This window comes from Ostrinia furnacalis, unplaced genomic scaffold (genome assembly GCF_004193835.3).
Source record: "Ostrinia furnacalis isolate ACB-3 unplaced genomic scaffold, ASM419383v2 OfSCF3837, whole genome shotgun sequence".
Lineage (NCBI taxonomy): Eukaryota > Metazoa > Arthropoda > Insecta > Lepidoptera > Crambidae > Ostrinia > Ostrinia furnacalis.
Genome location: NW_021134076.1, coordinates 802,189 through 822,186, shown reverse-complemented (window position 1 = coordinate 822,186; position 19,998 = coordinate 802,189). Strand labels below are relative to the sequence as shown.

Sequence of the window (19,998 nt, the reverse complement as noted above, 5' to 3'; positions counted from 1 at the left end):
TGTAATATTACACACGGCGCTGGCTAGCCAGTTCCTTTGCTTGTACTTGGCTTGACATGCTGCCGCGTGTCTAGATCACTTGAAAGCAGAAATAAATGTTGCCAGTAACAAAAAAGGAAGAGTTACCTGTCGATTGAATACTAGCCTAGAATACTACTAAATTATATTTTTATATGTGTACCTATATTATTATAGCATGAAAAGCTTTTGTAATTTATTTTAGCTAAGTATTTTTATTTGAATGATAATATTTTTTTAATTCTGGAAAAATTAAAAATAATGATAATTTTTTTTTGTTGTAATTAAATGAAATTTTTAAGTTTTTAACTTCTTTTTTTTAAGTAATAAACTACTTGACACTAGAGTAATTTTGCGATTTTGTTTCATGTACGCTGTTTTGATTATAATTTGCTGTACCGCTTTCGATGTTGTTGGCACGAATGTTGTGAAGGCTAAGCGAAAAAAGCAGGAAGAAATCGAGAAGCAGAAGATTGAGGAGCAAGCTAAAAGGCAACAGGTTGGTATTGTGTTTGTCTGTCTGTTTTAAAAAAATACTCACACTGTGCCAGTGGATTTTGGCAGTTTTGCGAAAAAAGAATAACCGAATAACATTTACATCTTAATTTTTTTCAATGGCCCTTCATCAATTTCACTTGGCCCCCCACTAGGTGGACCGACGATCTGGTATAGGTCGCGGGCGGTGCCTGGATGCGGGCGCCGAGGGCCGGTCATTGTGGAAGTCCTTGGGGGAGGCCTTTGTCCAGCAGTGAACGTCATTCGGCTGAAACGAACGAAATTGAATTTTTGAAAAAAAAAGAGCTCACTTTTTATAGCCAAAAAACATTAAGACAGTTCAACAGTTATCTTATCATATCTAAGTTAGTTAATAAGTTGGCTTTTCAAAAGCACGGTCAGTGATTAGTGATCACCAATAATGTATCATCATCATCATCAGGTCCTTTAGTCTCCACTGCAGGAGCGCGATTCTCTAATTTACCAGAGGCAAATGAATGACTGTACGTACGTTTCTAAAGCCCGGTCCGTGAGCACGTAGAATTTTGTCCAATGACCCCAAGCTACCCATCCTTATCGCTCGCGTGTACTTATACAGTGTGAGTCACGTTAAAGTGTACATATGAAAATAGATGAAACTAGACCTATTTTTATCGACAAAAAAGAGGTCAAAATTTTTTTGAGATTTTTTTTTAATTTTTTATAGAATTTTTTTTCTTCGAATTACTTATTGTAAAGAAAACGTAATAACTTTTAAACTGAGCGGTATATCCTGATAAAATAAAAACAGTAATAATGCTAAATAACAGGCGATACTAAAAAAATACATAAAATACACAAAAAATGCCAACAAATAATAAAAAATGATACTTTTTGAAATAAATCTGCTTAAAAATTCGTGTTTTTTTGGTTATTTGATAAATTTCTCCAAAAAATGCCCCTATAACCGGTGGTTTTTATTACTTTGTATTATTCTCTATCGTATTATCTTTGTAAAACCAAAAATCGCATGTCTCTATCCCTATCACAACATTTGCTATGATCGTTTGAACAAAGGCCTGCCACAACATTATTCTCCGCTACAGGTAGAGACAATTTTAATTTTAACTAAAATGCTTATTTTACTTCGAAATCTTTTGTTTTTATTTGAAATCTAACTTGTCTTTATCAAAATTACAAATCTAGAGCCATTTTCAGTTTTGTTGTTAACGAAGCGTTGAATGGCGCGCCCGGAGAGGCTTAGTTCAAACGATCATTGCAAACGTTGTGATAGGGATAGAGACATGCGATTTTTGGTTTTACGAAGGTAATACGATAGAGAATAATACAAAGTAATAAAAACCACCAGTTATAGGGGAATTTTTTGGAGAAATTTATCAAATAACCAAAAAAACACGAATTTAAAAGCAGATTTTTTTCAAAAAGTATCATTTTTTATTATTTGTTGGCCTTTTTTGTGTTTTTTATGTATTTGTTTAGTATCGCTTGTTATTTAGCATTATTACTGTTTTTATTTTATCAGGATATACCGCTTAGTTTAAAAGTTATTACGTTTTCTTTACAATAAGTAATTGGAAGAAAAAAAATACTATAAAAAATTTAAAAAAAATCTCAAAAATTTTTTGACCTCTTTTTTGTCGATAAAAATAGGTCTAGTTTCATCTATTTTCATATGTACACTTTAACGTGACTCACACTGTATTGCTGTCGCGACTGTGCGACGGGCGCCCGCAGTGAGTGTGCGAGCGCGACAGCAACACAATTACGCGCGAGCGATAAGGATGGGTAGTTTGGGGTCATTAGACAAAATTCTACGTGCTCACAGACCAAACTATAGAGCGAGAAAAATATTACAGTTGACGGGCTAGCGCATAACTCAGTACTGCCTAAGGTATATTATGAGAGCGGCACGAAAGGAGATCTCGGTAGTCTCGTTAACGTTTGACGTCATAAAACACCCTCCCGCGCCGCCCCCATACCTCAGGCTCTGACTTAGTTAAGTCCTTATAGTTCTTCGGGACAAAGCGGGCGCCTTTATGGCATAAAATCCCTTTGTTCTGTTTTTCTTTTTTTCTTTTTGTGTCAAATAAAGTTTTTGTTATTCTTATTCTTAAACGTGTGTTTTGTTACAGGAGAGAGAATTGAAGAGACAACAGGCTATCCTACTAAAAGAACAGGTGAATATTTACTCATTTTGTACTTGTGTGCAAAGCGCATGTTGAATGTGTGTGTATTTGGAATTTGGATGAACTTAGACAGTCTTTGCATTTTGATGAAGAATTTAAATTTATTTATTGAAAAATAGTCCAACAATTTTGAAACTTCAAGTGGCAAAAATCAAAAACTAACCCAGTATTGTCATAATTATAATTATGGCTGTCCAACGTGGCAATAATTGGAACTAATAAATCAGTAGGTAGATAGTAACGCCCTCCTGACAATATTATGATATTGTCTGGAACGGTTCTTAAGTTATGACTATAGAATTCATGCTTAAATTACATAAAAAATCTAATTTTGCACAGCCTTACTTTCTCTGCTTGACCTGTAGTTGACTGGCAGAGAATGCCTCCCGACATTAAGTTCGCCACTTTTAAAGATTATTCTGGATTATGCCCGGTTTCCGAGCACATAGAATTTTGTCCAATGACCCCAAGCTACCCATCCTTATCGCTCGCGTGTAATTATATTGCTGTTGCGACTGTGCGACGGGCGCCCGCAGAGAGTTTGCGAGCTCCATAATACTCCCGTTAGCCCCTCGTATTAAGCTAAATTAAATATTGATGTAATCAAGTAAATTGCAAAGACTGCTCTTAAAATTGGAATGAAAGTTTATATGTATACAATGTGTTTAATTTGTGTGTTATGTATATTAAATGTGTATTTTTCTCATTCCCGAAATGGAATGCCACATCACGGGTGCAGCAAAAGTATATAACTGAGGTAATTAAGTTATACAGTAGTTAAATACATGGTTTGTGGTATTTTCTGCCTTATTACCGGCTGCTTAGGTTCATTATTTAACATCACTAGGCGTTATGGGGTTGTGGTTTTATTTACAGCAGTTATTTTTTTAATATGTTGGTATTTATTTTGTGCGGAATATTATTTGCATGTGGCGTGGCAAAAAATGTAATTTATTTATTGTTTTATTTATTGTGTGGTTTAAAGTAAAATGGATTGAGTTATTCGCCAAAAACACCGTGTTTTTCTTTTAATTTTTGCTTTATTAACCTTCCACACGTACGATTTCTATTTGACTATTGACAATGATTTATACATAATAATTGCCATTATACACTCCACTTTGGCCCTAAAATTCAATTAATTAACTTTCCCATAACTGTAAAATTGAATATTTCATTGCTTTGAAATTACTCTATAGATATTCAAATTAGTTCAACAAATCTCATATTGTGAGCTCATTAGGAGTATTTCAAATATCTACTTATCGCTTATTTGGTGGGCTTTATTTTAGTGAAAGTTTAGTATTTTTTTATCCCTATCTCTTTCTTTTCTAGGGTAACGGTATTTACTCCCATTACTCTATACCTATCTATATTTCCATCCCTTTCTCTCCCAGGAACGCGAAAGAAGACGGCAGCACACGACGTTCATCCGCCAACTGGACTCTAGAAAGAGATGGGAGGATAAGGAGAGGAGAAAGCACCAGAACCTACTGGACAGACTGCTGGTCAAAGAAAAGAAGCTGCAGCAGAGACGGAAGGAGATGGAGCTATTGGCTGAATTGAGGTGAGAGGGAGATAGAAGATAGGCCACGCCCATTTCACAAACCTAATAGGGAAACACTCTGTATTCTCAAATAATTACATTGTTAGATACTCTTAATAACACACCACAAGACAAAAAAAAACTGATTTGAAATGGCATAATTTAGGCGGTCTTATCACCAGAAAGGGATCTCTTGTAGACAACCTGAGGAGAGGACAAGTGTGTACACTGTACAGACTGTGTGACAGATGGAGAAATGTTTCTTACTCTTTCACGCTTAATCTACTGAATCTCGTACCTATATTTATATTAGTTTAAGACCCAAAGATAAAAATAGGATAGTTTTTTGGAAGTGAGACACGTATGCGTGCGATAAATACTGTGACAGATCGAAATTCACGGGTCTAAATTATTATTGTTATTTATTTATTTATTTACTTATTTCAAGAATTTATTGCACACACAACAATGTTCCGTACAAAAAGGCGAGCTTAATGCAAAATTTATATTTAGTACATTGTAGGCTATTTTTAGGGAATTTATGCACTCTCCAAAAGCCACTGTCATAAGCTAGTTACTTATAAGTAGTTTTATTTAATTCTAAACACTTACATTTCTAAACTCAATGAGACCTTTTTCTACAGACGGCCGCAAGAGGACTCATCCCTCTCGGATAAAAAACCTCTGCCGACCCTCGCGCGGATCCCCGGCCTCAAGCTTCCGGGGCAGGCTTTCGCGGACATACTTCAAGTGTACGAGTTCATACACAACTTTGGGCAGACACTAGGATTTGGTGAGTAGTTTTTATTTGTAACGGAACTATTCCCACCTTCCGTTCCCATCGTTGCAACTCCTGTGTAGACGGATATAGCTGAACCGCCCAATAAAAACCCAACCAGCGAAGTTTATCCAGGGTATTTGTAAGTGTACAACTATTGAGTACTCTTTTATCCAGCAGAGAAGCTCTTGACCTGCATCTGACCTGATGGAAAGTATGATCAAGCCGAAGGTAAAAGCGAGATTCACCCGAATTTCTCAACCATAAAGGATCTGGCTATCTTAACTTCAACTGCCAGAAACCAACAATGCTGTTAACATTGGTTTTATGACGACTGCCTTAGGTATGATACGAGTAGTAGCTAGCCAGGCAGACTTCAACAAAAAACGAGCTGATAATGTTGCCCCTACTGAGAATCGAACCCGATACCTCTGGGTCTGAGGTGGTCCATAATGGCCCGAATGGCTTCAAGAAAAGAATGGTACAGCCGTGCTTTTTTGCTCTTTTACTCGACAATTCTTATAATTGCTTTATCTTGTTACAGACGTAGACAACATCCCGACTCTGAACACTTTCCAGCTGGCTTTATTGCCGGACTGCTCGGTTGATGCAGAAGAAGAACTAGTGCAGGTTTTGACCCAGCTACTGGTTTGTGCCATTGGTAAGTTAACCTTTATCCATGTATATAAATGAGTAATCAAAGACAAAAGGAGATACTTTTTTCTTCCGATTCAGCACAAATTCACAGGAAACTGAGTTGTTGAAGTGGAAGCTACTGGACACAATAAGTGTCTACTTCTAAGGAGCTCCTTATCTTATTCATTAGACACATCGCAATATGGCCAAGATATTGTAAAATATGTATGGCCAACTAAAACATTTAGAACTTTTCAACCATGAAGATCATCATAATATTCTTTTGTCGGCGCTGTGAAAACATTGTATAAACCTCTGAGCTTAGATTAATAAAGGCCCTCTGAGCTCCAAACAAGCATTGCCCAGCTCATATTTGACAAGTCTAGTTTGTAATTTGCTGTAACAAGTAGTGGCGTAGCTAGGCCAAGACCAAGGGCTCTGGGGCAAATAAAAAAATGAGGCCCCACTGCAATCTAAACTGGTTAGGTTTTATCAAAATTGACATTAAACTTACTTACTCCTGATACAGCTTTTTAATTTCTCTCTATTTATTTTTAAAATGTGAGAAATTTTCAAAGTTCTTTTCAATTGTGATTTTCTGGCAAGGATTCGGGGGCCCCTGGGCTTGGGGGCCATTTTAATGATACCATCTCCACCTACAACTATTGCCTGTTTTTTAAACCACATTCAACAGTTATTAGCTTTCTTGTGTTTTTGTTTTTAGTGGGATATAATTAACCATATTTCTTATTTTACAGAGGATCCAGGCATTCCACACCCGGGACGGCATACTACATTACTCGGTCATGCTATCCGTATGGGTGACATCACGCCTGCCAATCTGAGTGAGGTGCTGCGGATATACCTGTACGCAAACGCTACTGGGGAGATCAAGGCGCTCACTGGTAAGTCCTGCCTAACAGATATCAGGAAGATAGTTTAGTGGATTCGTCAGAAACTTTTTTTATTCCACAAACAGGAAGCTCTTTGCCTGCGTGCATCTCACCTTATGGAAAGTTATGATGATCTGGCTGAACACGGAATCCTCAACGACAAATCTTATCTCCAACGGTTCCAACTTCCAAAGACATATTAAAAAATATACTGGCTGCTTTCTCTTGATATTCGTTGATGTCAGATTTCTGTTTGGTTTGATAAAATCTAGCAGTTAGGGCCCGTGTGATCTGTTGATCTATCTTAAAGTTGGAGTTAATCTACGGCTAAATACTTAGCATTTAGCCCATATTTGGCATGGTGTTCATCAGCGATCATTAGAGATACCGAACTGTAGTAGAACACAAACCTAAATATCTATGGGACTATTAAAAGCACAAATAGTGGTACACAATGCTATAGACCACTTGCAATAGTATCAGTAATGAATGAAGCACGACAGACGTTACACTCGTACTATTTTCTTTCCTGAACAGTCCTGATATTGGCATGTCGTTTTACCGTAGCTAAACGTCTGAACCTTCACGCTTAGGACATAAGACTCATTATCCCTTGCTCACAGGGCTAACCGCAGAGCGTGAGCGCGAGCGCCGCGTAGCAGACCACCATCAAAGCGACGCAGAAATGCAGCATGCGTGCGCGCACTCTAAGAACGCGGCCTACTACGAGCAGTTACACGCCAACCAGACTTACAAGCTGTCCGGTGAGTCAATAGCCCACTGTTGGACATGTCTCTGCCTAAGAACGGAGGTCTAAGTAAGAGCTCTTTGAAATTAGACGTTTTGATCCAGACGTCCATTTGCAGGACTGACACGGAAAATTGTAAGACAACTGCGATGGAATTATGAATTGTCAACAGTCTATACGGTCCTGCAATCGTACGATTAACGCCCTGTCTCATTTGACAGAACCTATAGGTTCACAAAAGCGGAGATGAGAAGAAACTATTTTTCAGCTAGGGACCGGAACTGTATGGAAAAGCGTACTGGTTAAGGTTACATTGGAGGCGAGATGTGTTGACTAGAATTAGTTTTCCAACAAATCAGAGACGAGGTATTTTAAGCAACCAATAGAATTTCGTTATTTACACCTCTCGTCTCCGCTCATCTTTAGTTGAAACAGTTGAACAGAGCTGATAAAAGATTTGCGCCGTTTCTATACAAATAACTAGCTTTCCGCCCGCGGCTTCGCGCGCGTGGACTACATTATCTACATATGTTATGGAACCCTATTTTTTTCCAAAATAAAATTTAGCCTATGTTACTCGTAGATAATGTAGCTTTCAAATGGTGAAAGAATTTTTAAAAACGGTCCAGTAGTTTTTGAGCCTATTCATTACAACCAAACAAACAAACAAAGTTTTCCTCTTTATAATATTAGTGTAGTAAGCGGGGTGTAGCAGAGTGGGAATGAAAAAATCTCTCAGTAAGGGAAGAATCTCCGCACTACAATATACCTACCTATTTTTATTTATGTGGTGTCCCATTATAATGTTTCATTCTCTCAATACTAATGAAACAATTTTGTCCACAGAGGCCCTCCGTGACCAGCCATTCTTAGCCCTGAACGCGACGACCAAGGCCAAGATCCTAGCCTTTATCTGCAACGAACTGTTACAAAACAAAGCAGTGTTGCGGCAAATCGACCAGTCTTTGGAGAACTTGAACCAGCTGAAGAAGGAGCGGTATTTGATGGACATGAAGATCAGGAAGTAAGTCGAATTTTGTTGTTATAATCTGGTCTCTGAGCACGTAGAATTTTGTCCAATGACCCCAAGTTACCCATCCTTATCGCTCGCGCGTAATTATATTGCTGTCGCGACTGTGCGACGGGCGCCCGCAGTGAGTGTGCGAGCGCAACAGCAACATAATTACGCGCGAGCGGTACTGATGAGTAGCTTGGGGTCATTGGACAAATTTCTACGTGCTCAGAGACCAGGCTTTAGTTTTATGTTGTGATATAGCCTCTATTACAGTTGCATAAGAGCATTCACTGTTCAGTTTAATGTGCTATTCGTATTACTACACAGGCTAAGCTGAACTGTGATTTTGCTCAGTAAGTTATTGTTTAGTATTTGTAGTTCCTCAACAACTAATTTGTAGCACAAACTCGTAGTCGATTACGAGCGAGTGAGAGAGGCAGATATACCGTGAGACTTTCGAAACTAGGTTGTTTAATAAGACCAATGAAACATTATTCACGTGAGCATTTTGTTTTCGTGGTTTGAAGTCATTTTTGGTTAGGTCAGTTCTCTCAGAACGGAGTGCTTTTTGTATGAAATTGTGTTGATGACTGTTTGAAATACGGCACGGCCACATTAGATAGTGTGCGAGCTTAAGTGCACCGCTAGTTTGGAGCTTGCCGGTTCGTTAAGTGTGGCTATTTACATCTCGCGAGAAAATCGTTTCGGCATTTTTCGAAGTTGTATTGCTTTAATAAACAGGTGCCTTTTATGTAAAAGTTTCTCTAGGAGATGTCTTTGATTGACTACCTTTCCTTACAGAGTGCGAGTCCTCCACCAACGGAAGATGCGCACAGAACAGACTGAGAAGCAGCAAGCGCTAGCTTTGGAGCGCATGCAGAGACTTGTTGAAGAGAGCGCCGCTACACGCAGCACTTCGCCGCCGCCTACAGACGAAGGTGAGCAAAATGCTCACTCTAGTGAGCTAAAGCTCTAGCTTTAGTTAGATTAGTGTTATTACCTTAGAGCGCATGCAGCAGCTGGTTGAGGAGAGCGCCGCTACTCGCAACACTTCGCCGCCGCCTACAGACGAAGGTGAGCAAAATGCTCACTAGAGCTTTAGTTAGATTAGTGTTATTACCTTAGAGCGCATGCAGCGGCTGGTTGAGGAGAGCGCCGCTACGCGCAGCGCTTCGCCGCCACCAACAGACGAAGGTGATCAAAATGCTCACTAACTAGAGCTTTAGTTAGATTAGTGTTATTACCTTAGAGCGCATGCAGCGGCTGGTTGAGGAGAGCGCCGCTACGCGCAGCGCTTCGCCGCCACCAACGGACGAAGGTGAGCAAAATGCTCACTAGAGCTTTAGTTAGATTAGTGTTATTACCTTAGAGCACATGCAGCGGCTGGTTGAGGAGAACGCCGCTACTTGCAGCACTTCGACGCCGCCTACGGATGAAGGTGAGCAAAACGCTCACTAGAGCTATAGTTAGATTAGTAGTAGAGATAATATTTAGTGGCTGTTTAAAGAGAGCGCTGCTACACGCAGCACTTCGCCGCCGCCTACAGACGATGGTGAGCAAAACTCTCACTAGAGTTATTTGACGACAATAGACTATGTATATACATATATGAATATTTATTTTATTTATTTATTTTATTTATTTGAACACCAACAAGGTTACATTGAGGCTTCACAAAAGTACGTACGTAAAATGACACTTGTTAAATGCAAACTTAATTATAGGTGAAAACATCATGCGTTAGAGACTAAAGCAACAGCAATTAGGGATTAAAAACTAAAAATACTTATTTAATAATTATGGGGTAAAGAAGTCCCTATGCTTGTTCAAATCGGTGAGATTTGTCCAAGCATGTGGACTTGTATTTACGTAAACTAAGGAAAAAAATATCAACATTAACATTATTGGACCTAGACAGGGCATTGTATTGATTTAACATTCTATTTAAAGGGGAAAACAGACCTAGATTTGATTTGGAGCTCCTGGTCGCGAACAAGTTGTATCGGGATATCCTAGGCAACTTATAGGGAACGTTTAGATTAACTTTTGAGAGCAGGTTAGGGCAGTCAAAAGCACCGTTGACCAATTTGTATAAAAACGAATTATCAAGCACACAGCGGCGTTCCTGAAGAGTATTTAACTTGAAGTAACGTAATCTATCTTGATAGTGGGGTAATTTTTTTGCCAGGTTGACACTGAATGCCAGATGCCATAAAAACCTTTTTTGGATGCGCTCAAGTTTTTTTATATAAACGTCGTAATGTGGATTCCACACTACACTACAATATTCTAGACCACTTCGCACGAGTGCGTTGTATAAAACTATTTTAGTTTGTGGCTTCTTGAACTCTTTACAGTTTCGCAACACAAATCCAAGTAATTTATAACTCTTATTTACAATGTTATCTATATGAATATTAAATCGCAGTTTATTATCAAGAGTCACTCCCAGGTCACGAATACAATTCAATTCCATAAGTTTGTCAGGTCCTATAGTATAATCTCTAGCGATGGACGTTTTGTTACGGGTAAAATTAATTACAAAACATTTTTTCGCGTTTAGAGACATGCCGTTTACCTCGCACCATTCAACCAGACTATCCAAATCCTCCTGTAGTAGTTTAGTATCACTTATGTCCTCAATTTGCCTCAGAATCTTGAGGTCATCGGCAAACAAGTAAATGTTAGAATTTTTAAAGCAAAGATGAATATCATTAATAAAGATGTTGAAGAAAATTGGGCCGAGAATAGATCCCTGTGGGACTCCAGAAGAGGCATCGAAAGGATCCGACGTGTAGCCATTCACTACCACTACTGACTTTCGTTTCTGTAGGTATGATCCACACCAATTCAGTAGGTTTCCACTAATACCAATCAAGGAAAGTTTTCGAAGTAGTACATCGTGATTGACTTTATCGAAAGCCTTACTGAAGTCTGTATAGATAACATCCACAGGCTTTCCCTGGTCAAGAGATCTCACCAAATCCTCTACAAGGGTTACTAGGTTGGTGGAAGTTGATCTTGCCTTCACAAAGCCATGCTGATGCGGAGAAACCAATTGGCGGAAATGCCAGGAAATCAAGGGGCTTACCATCGATTCAAACACTTTGGCAAATGTAGGAAGAATAGAAATTGGCCTGTAGTTATCAACATGACCCAGATGACCAGACTTATGTAAAGGTAGAACCAATGATGTCTTCCAATTCGATGGGAATGTGCCGGTACTCAATGATTTGTTGAATATGCGTGATAATGGATATGCAAGAACATCGGCACACCTTACCACAAACACCGACGGCAGTCCGTCTTCACCCGCTCCCTTATGCAAGTCCAGTCTCTTCAAAACTCGATAAACTTGATCCCTGGTAAAGACGACAGAAGCGAGACAGACGTTACCAGAGTGATCCGATGTCGAGGCATTAGCAGCTCGGGGAGCATCTCGATTATACACAGACTCAAAATGGGAAGCAAATAGATTGCAAATTTCCCTGCCCTCAGTCGCCGCAACATCCCCGAGAGACATTTCCGCTGGGTACATACTTTTACCCTTCCTTTTTTGCTTGATAAAGGACCATAGAAATTTAGGATTAGAAGTTAATGTCTGTTCCAGGTTACTCAGGTGTTTATTGTATGCAGATTTTTGTAGTTGGTAGCATCTATGCCTTAACAGCTCAAACTCTAAAATATCACGTGGATTTTTGTTATACTTGCGCACTTTTAGTCTGCATTTGTGTTTTTCTTTTAATGATTTGATAAGGCTCGGCGTGAACCAGGGCGGGAACTTATAGTTTGGTGGTTTAGACTTCGGGACATGCTTCTCGATTACATTGCGAAGGATGGCATGGAATTTGGTCGACATCAGATCAACTCCAAGGTCGTCCGGTAATACGTCGTTCCATGATATCTTCTGTAGCGCAGCAACTATCTTAACGTAATCAGCCTTGAAGAAACAGAACTTTACGTCACTATTCGGCAAAAGAGTTACAGGGTCAGCACTAGGGACTATGAATTGAAGCGGTGGATGCAACGGATCCACTGATGTTAAAGGATCTGAATTTAGGTCCAATTCCGTAATGGCAATTGAACAAAGTACCAGGTCTAGTATTTTATCCTTCACATTTAAAACACAATTATATTGCTCCAGCTCATTTAAGGCCATAAATTCGAGCAAATCATCAGTGAACTTACCTCCGTTGCTGAAACCCTTGAATATGAATAATATCTTGTAAAACCATGTAAAAGCAAATAAATATTTCTGATTTCTTATGGGACTATTATTCCCACCACTCATTCCCACCGCTGCAACTCCTGTGTAGCCAGGATCTACAGCTTGACCGAAAACAACCCAACCAGTGAAGGTCAAGTTTGTCCCGGGGGAAAGTTAAACTATCATTGGACCTGCAACGAAATTAATCAGAAGAACATAGGAGTTTGAAGTAAAGGTTCGATTTCCCCCAGGGTATACTAGTGAAACTGTTGCATAGAAAAGGTTATTCCTTTAGAAGGTATGCTGCGGCTAAGAAGCTATTTTTTCTCCTAATGTCTGATGTCCAATTGAATTTAGGCCCGATTCGACCAAACTTTTATCCGAGAATAACTCCTAATTTAACTGACACATTGACAGTTTCAGTATGGAAAATATATGTCAAAACTGACGATTTGGTGGAACTCGTTTGGTCGAATCCGAAAAATTGGGTGCATTTTTTTATATCATTTTTTCGAAAACTTATCGATACATCTATGTGAACCGTGTGAAACATACCCATCACTAGTCACATTCGTTTGACAGCCGTCATTCTAATCAAGCTATATTGGATAGACTATAGTGTCTTGACTATCTCATAAAATTCTTCTTCTTTACAGAACAACCACCATCAGAAAAAAGCACACCCAAGAAACCAGACTCGCCCCATCCTGAAGACGAAAAACCACCTTCTCCATACAAAGAGCCGGAGGAGAGTGACAAGGAACTCTCGCCCCTAAAGGACTTATCAAATAACATGAAGAACAAAGAGATTCTGAATAACAATAAGGAGGAATGTTCCCCAGCAGATAATTCTAAGTTGGATAAGGACAGCGTTATGGGCGACTGTGATGCGATATTGAGCGATTTGGAGAGCGAAGGCACTCAACCGGAGGAGGTTAGTGTTTATTTTCTGGAATTGTTATAGATCGTGCCATCCACGAAGACGCGCCCCACCAAGATAAAATTACTCAACTTATCGATCAGATTGAACACACATTATTGAGTTAACACTCACCGTTAAACTCCCTGATAGTCTATCAGAAAATCGTTTCGACAACTACATTTTTAGAGCCGGTTTCACGAGAAAATTTCTGATTTCTTTTCGCCTCTTATTAAGTGCTATTAGTATTTTTTATTTATTTGCACGATATGTTACGGAAGCCTTCTTTTTCGACTCGCTATCAGTGGGGCTTTTACACTTAACATGCTATACTTTAATATAACTTATCATTACAGGACGAAGACAAGAACCTATCTTCAGAGGAGCTAGCTCGCAAGTTAGAGAAACTGACGCGACAGTCCGAGCAACAGTTACAATCTCTCGCGGCCGGCTCGCACGCGCTTCGTGCTACTTGCTATGGCCAGGACAGGTAACGCACGAGTGATAGTTTATCATCAACTTATCTGTCAGATAAACGACAAATTTTTAGAGCCTGTTGCCATTGTTTTCACTGTTTTTTTTTACTTGACTGATCACTGTCTTTTTGTAAGTCTATGAACATTTTAAGGTTTTGCGTACCACCATTCAGGGCTAAATATAAGCATAATGCGTCTTTTAAACAGTGATTAGCTCGATTTTTATAAAAAAAAATACCTACTATTACATTTTAGTTTGCTAATATTCACTTGTCATAAAATGTTAAAATTGATTAATTTAACAAACTGACCTGCCCGCTATCACAGCTTCTATGGACACGAACTCAAAAACAAGAAATATTTAATGTACCATCGGCAACAGTGTTAACTATCCATTGCTTGTCGTGTCGTTCGTTCTATCTCAAAGAATCGCCATTTGATGAGAGCGAGAGCAAAAACGGAAATGGATAGTTAACAGTGTGGCCGTGTATACAATAGTATTTACAGAGGAAAGATGAGTTTTATTTCACGGACTTGTTACCACCTAACATGACCAGACGGGCTAGGATGCGCGTCATGACAAAGTCTTATCGACGATTTTAGATGACAAACGTATCGTCCAAAATCGATAAAATTCTTCATTAAAAGTCTACTGCAACATAACATGAACTTCTTCTTCTAAGTGGGGATAGCTGAAAAGGACAAGTAGTCCTTGGCAGCACAAGCTGAGCCACCTCCTGTTGCTTCCACCTTTTAAATATAAGTTTTTTTTTGTAATTCCTTTTTTGTAAAGCAAGCAATAAACGATTTTTTTTCTATCCTCAGGTACTGGCGCCGCTACTGGTCGCTCGGCAAGTGCGGCGGCGTGTTTGTGGAGGCGCTGGAGTCGGCGCAGCCTGAGACCATGGCCTACCACCAGGCGCTGGAGGCCGCGCAGGCCCGCGCGCGCGCGCCCCCAGCCGCCCGGAGGAAGAAGAGAGGTAGGTCTCCAGGCTCAAAGTCATTCAAGGGCGATGGAGCATGCTATGCTCGGAGTTTTCCCGCGTAACCAGGCCCACGCCGCCAAGAAGAAGAAATGAGGTGAGTCGCTTACCGAGGGCCTCATAAGGCTCAAAGGAGCGTGCTATGCTCAGAGTTTCCTTGTGTAACGGAGCCAGAATGAGGAAAAGCAAAGAGAGTCCGCAGAATTGCTAAACTTAAGTGCCAGTAGGCGGGGCACATAGCTCGTAGAGCTGATGGGAGTTCTGGCAGAACCACGGGCCGGAAGATGTAAAGTAGGCTGCGTACTAGGTAGACCGACGATCTGGTAAAAATCACCTGGATGCGGGCAGCGTAGGAGCTGTTATTGTGGAAATCCTTGGAGGAGATTCATCCAGCTCAGTTGGGGTTAGTTAGCCAGTTCCTCTTTGAGAGGATTCTGGGTGCAACTCGCTTCCATCTTCGGTCTGATCACCACTTTCCATCAGGTAAGATGCAGGCCAAGAGCTTCCTCGTTGTGGCTAAAAATGATGTGTATTTGAAGCACACTGGTTTCGTCAATGTCAAGTGTTTAAAGAGACACTGTGGAGTTTGAAAGACACTAAGAAGACAGGTGCGGGACAGATACATTAGACACTTTAGATACTATCTCTCTCTCTCTCTCTTACTTGACTCTCTCACTCTATTGACACCACACAAGCGAGTCAGCAAGCGCGGCGTGTTGGTGGAGGCGCTGGAGTCGAGACCATGGCCTACCACCAGGCGCTGGAGGCCGCGCAGGCCCGCGCGCGCGCGCCCCCAGCCGCCCGGAGGAAGAAGAGAGGTAGGAGTCCTTTAATGGTCGCTTACAGGTCTCATAAGAAGACTCAAGGTCACCCGAAGGTCGCTTACTATAGGCCTCAAGGCTCAAGGTCACCCAAAGGGCGATGGAGCGTGCTATGCGCAGAGTTTTCCTGCGTAACTCGCAGGAAAACCAAAGTGACCCACCATATCTCGCAGAATTGTCAAACTTAAGTGACAGTAGGCGTGGCACACAGCTCATAGCAAACATAAACTAAGCAGGCTGTGCCATGCAAGGGACCGTATTGGTTCTCTCACTAGGTGGATCGACGATCTGGTAAGGTCACTAGAAGCACCTGGATGCGGGTAGCACAGGATCGGGGCTTCCACTAGGTGCACCGACGATCTATAGAAGATTGCAAGAAGCACCTAGCACAGGATCGGTTGTTATGGTAGTCACTTGGCTGAAATGAACGGTCGAACGAGTCTTTTTAATGGCTCTAACGCTGCGTATTTGAAGCACACTGTTTTTGCCGATATCTGTTCAAAGGTGGAGTTTGAAGTTTGACATTAAGAAGACAGGTACGGGACAGATACATTAGATACTCTAGATACATAGATTGGACTCTCTGTCTCTCTGTCTCACTCTATTGACCCCACACAAGCGAGTCAACAAGCGCGGCGTGTTGGTGGAGGCGCTGGAGTCGGCGCAGCTGAGACCATGGCCTACCACCAGGCGCTGGAGGCCGCGCAGGCCCGCGCGCGCGCGCCCCCAGCCGCCCGGAGGAAGAAGAGAGGTAGGAGTCCTTTAATGGTCGCTTACAGGTCTCATAAGAAGACTCAAGGTCACCCGAAGGTCGCTTACTATAGGCCTCAAGGCTCAAGGTCTCCCAAAGGCCGATGGAGCGTGCTTAGTTGCTGCTTACTATGGGCCTCGCAGGCTCAAAGTCACCTAAAGGGCGATAGAGCGTGCTACGCTCGGAGTTTACCTGCTGTCTCTTTGGTCTAGTGGTGAGACCACCTGTTTCAAACCCAGAGGTTCTGAGCTTGATTCTCAGGGCAACATTTCTGCTTCGTTTGGAGTGTAGGTAGGGCTCATTCTAAGTCCGCTTGGATAGCTACCACCATCTTGACTACTTGAGTACAGTTGGAGGTAAGTTAACTAGTTGCTGTATGGTTGAGGATTCCGGTTGAAGCTCGCTTCCACCTTCGGCCTGATCATCACTTTTCATCAGGTGCAATGCAGGCCAAGAGCTTCCTCATTGTGCATACAAAATGATGTGTATTTGAATGACACTGGATTCACCGATATCGAGTTTTTAAAGAAGCACTTAAAGAAGTCCCCATCATTTTCTCATTCCAGTCAGGATTTTTACATGAACGGAATATAAGTAGATACAAAAACAGTCTTATTAATGCTTATCCTTTTTATCAGGTCGAGAGAAAAAAGAGCCCGCGCCGTCCGACGCTGAACGCCTCGACTCAGAAACCGAGATGCTGAAAGAAGAGGCTCTCAAGAGTGAGATGGAACTCAAGAGCATCAAGTCGGAGCTCAATCTCAGCGACCACACCCAGATCATCAAGTACGAGCCGAATGTCAAACATGGCGCTTGTAAGGTCGAAGGTAAGTCAAGAAGAAATTATGTAAATTGACATCTGAGACAATAATGTTGCCTATCTTCAGCAGTAAACTAAGAATAAATAATTATAATAAAATAACTTTTACTGTCTTAGTTTTTTACAAATATTAAGACAGTAAAATCAGTAAAGATAGTAAGATCTGAACCCACTGGTTCAGATCAGTAGTATCAGTATACTGAATCGATTTTGCTTACGAACCTTTGAGACGATGTAAAAAAGTGTTATGTTCTTACAACGATACGGCCCTCCTTTTCCATGGACAAAACTGGGCTGAAGTATACAATAAAGCGGAAGTAGGTTTACAAGTTGTAATAAAGTGGCTTAAATATAACTTATTAACACTGAACACCGGAAAAACAAATTACATGACTTTCTCTATTTTAAATCGTTTTCAACCACCGACTGACCTTCAATTAACAGCTCACGGATGCAATAACTACCCGGCTACTCCCTGCAACTGCACCGCCTTAACAAAAGTCTCATCTGTTAAATATCTCGGCATATATATTGATCAACAGCTTAACTGGCATAAACAGATTGAAAACTGTACATCACGTGTGAGGAAACTGATATGGCTTTTTAAATATCTTAGGCATGTCTCCGATAGACAACTTTTGATACAAATCTATAAAACCTTGGTGCAGTCTGTCATCTCCTATTGTCTACCCATCTGGGGTGGAACTCATAAAACCAAACTGATCCAACTTGAACGCGCCCAAAGATGCATTTTGAAAGTTTTATTACTAGTAAAACCTACTTACAGTACCGTAAAAATCTATGAAGACTGTAACGTGCTAACCGTAAGGCAGCTATACATATTTCTATGTGTCTTAAAAACTCACAAAAACACAACTCCTGATCCTATTATTAATGCAAAACGTAATCCATACAATGTTATTCCAAATTTAAACATCCACACAAATTTGTTTCAACCCTAAGAAGTCACCTGAACCTCATGTTGATACTTCACATGAGGATTTTGAGGCGAAAACTGTCAGTGTGGTAGAGACTTTGAATGTGACCCGAAATTTTCAAAACCATGTAGCCAAGATGGTTTAAACGATCGTTTTAGAGATTTAGGATCTTCAAGTCTTCCGAAAAGACATGGAATGAGTTATTTTGGTATTTTAATTTTTTTTTGGAAAATCCGAAAAAATCTTACTATTCTTACACATCGAACAACGTATAAATCACTTACAAACATGTTTTTTTGGTTGGATGTAATATAAACATCGAATTACACTCTCTTCGCAATCACCTGAACAATTTTATCACAACTCTTAAGGATCTAAGTGAAGAACATGGCGAGCAAATCCACCAGGGCCTTCGTACGATAGAGGGACGCTATCAGGGCCACTGGAATGCACACATGATGGCTGACTGCTGTTGAATCATTCAGAAGAGCTGTCTGCCTTCAGCATCAGCAAGGAAGTCAAATAAAAGAAAGTTTTTTCAACTTAACAACTTCATAAAATAGGATCATCTCTAAAAAAAGAGTGTTTTTTTACAAAAAGACCCAAGTGTCATATTTTTTTAACCAGAGCTGATACAGACATTTTAATTACAGATTTGAAATCGTCATTAAAAATTGGACTAATATCATGTAACATAACCCAATCATCAGAAATGCTGTTGTGCAGTGTTATTAATGCAAAACGTAATCCATACAATGTTATTCCAAATTTAAACATCCACACAAATGGCAATGCCAGATTTTATATGGAAGGTGGCGTCTTTTTTTTTTCGCGCGGCCATCGACCAAACTTTGTTTTTTTATTACAAAATAGTGTAATAAATCAAACTTACTATGACATGTATACCTCTAAACTCAGTCTGAACTAAGTTACGAGCGTTAGAAGTTTGATGATTTACATACTAGATTTGCTTTTTGCGCGCAAGTTTTGTAAGAAATTGCAACAAAATATTGCGCAATTTTTTTATTGCGCTGATTCTACTCCACACTGATGTCTGGAGCCTTTAATGGATGGTATTGTTTGTTTACATATACAATGTCACTATTTTGTTGCAATTTCTTACAAAACTTGCGCGCAAAAAGCAAATCTAGTATGTAAATCATCAAACTTCTAACGCTCGTAACTCAGTTCAGACTGAGTTTAGAGGTATACATGTCATAGTAAGTTTGGTTTATTTTACTATTTTGTATCCAAAAAACATGACTTGGTCGATGGCCGCGCGAAAAAAAAAAGACGCCAATTTCCGGCATTGTCATTTGTCACGGAACCAATTTCAGTCTAGATCGATAACCCTATATAACCGGATAAATAGAATACTGCATATCTACAACATGTCCTGTAATGAAGCTAAGAAAAAAATTTACGACTGGTTGAAACAGATGGACTATATGGAAACTGAAAAACTATTGATTTGTGAATTATGATCTTAATTAAAAGCAGTGCGTTAATTTCTTATTTCATTCTTATTCATAGAGATTTTTGTAAAAATTTGTTTATAACATATTGCTGAGCTTCGTGGAATTGTTAAACGTAAAATTATTAGTTACCTACTCATGTTAGAAATTTTTAAACATTGTGAAGAGCAGCTTTATCCTAGGACAAGTTTTTAAAAACTTAAATGGATAAGGCTAATTTGTAATGACAATGTAACATGTGTTTCATAATAAAATATTTATTATTATTTTATTATTTATTTACAATGACACTT

At 39.9% G+C, this 19,998-nt stretch overlaps 1 protein-coding gene across 7 annotated transcripts in view; it reads left to right on the top strand.

Annotated features, from left to right (window-relative positions):
* The window catches only part of LOC114358294 (bromodomain adjacent to zinc finger domain protein 2B), a 49,594-nt gene that overhangs the window by 6,869 nt on the left and 22,727 nt on the right, over positions 1 to 19,998 (top strand). For 4 of the 7 annotated variants that reach the window (XM_028312225.1, XM_028312222.1, XM_028312221.1 and 1 more), the window contains 14 exons: positions 452 to 517; positions 2,646 to 2,690; positions 3,418 to 3,456; positions 4,097 to 4,266; positions 4,890 to 5,038; positions 5,568 to 5,684; positions 6,418 to 6,564; positions 7,176 to 7,316; positions 8,147 to 8,324; positions 9,117 to 9,253; positions 13,179 to 13,456; positions 13,798 to 13,931; positions 14,743 to 14,897; positions 17,111 to 17,299. In XM_028312225.1, the coding sequence (XP_028168026.1) occupies positions 452 to 517; positions 2,646 to 2,690; positions 3,418 to 3,456; positions 4,097 to 4,266; positions 4,890 to 5,038; positions 5,568 to 5,684; positions 6,418 to 6,564; positions 7,176 to 7,316; positions 8,147 to 8,324; positions 9,117 to 9,253; positions 13,179 to 13,456; positions 13,798 to 13,931; positions 14,743 to 14,897; positions 17,111 to 17,299 (1,945 nt within the window). The remainder of the gene's footprint in view (positions 1 to 451; positions 518 to 2,645; positions 2,691 to 3,417; positions 3,457 to 4,096; positions 4,267 to 4,889; positions 5,039 to 5,567; positions 5,685 to 6,417; positions 6,565 to 7,175; positions 7,317 to 8,146; positions 8,325 to 9,116; positions 9,254 to 13,178; positions 13,457 to 13,797; positions 13,932 to 14,742; positions 14,898 to 17,110; positions 17,300 to 19,998) is intronic. The other 3 variants (XM_028312227.1, XM_028312224.1, XM_028312223.1) reach the window with 2 other exon arrangements.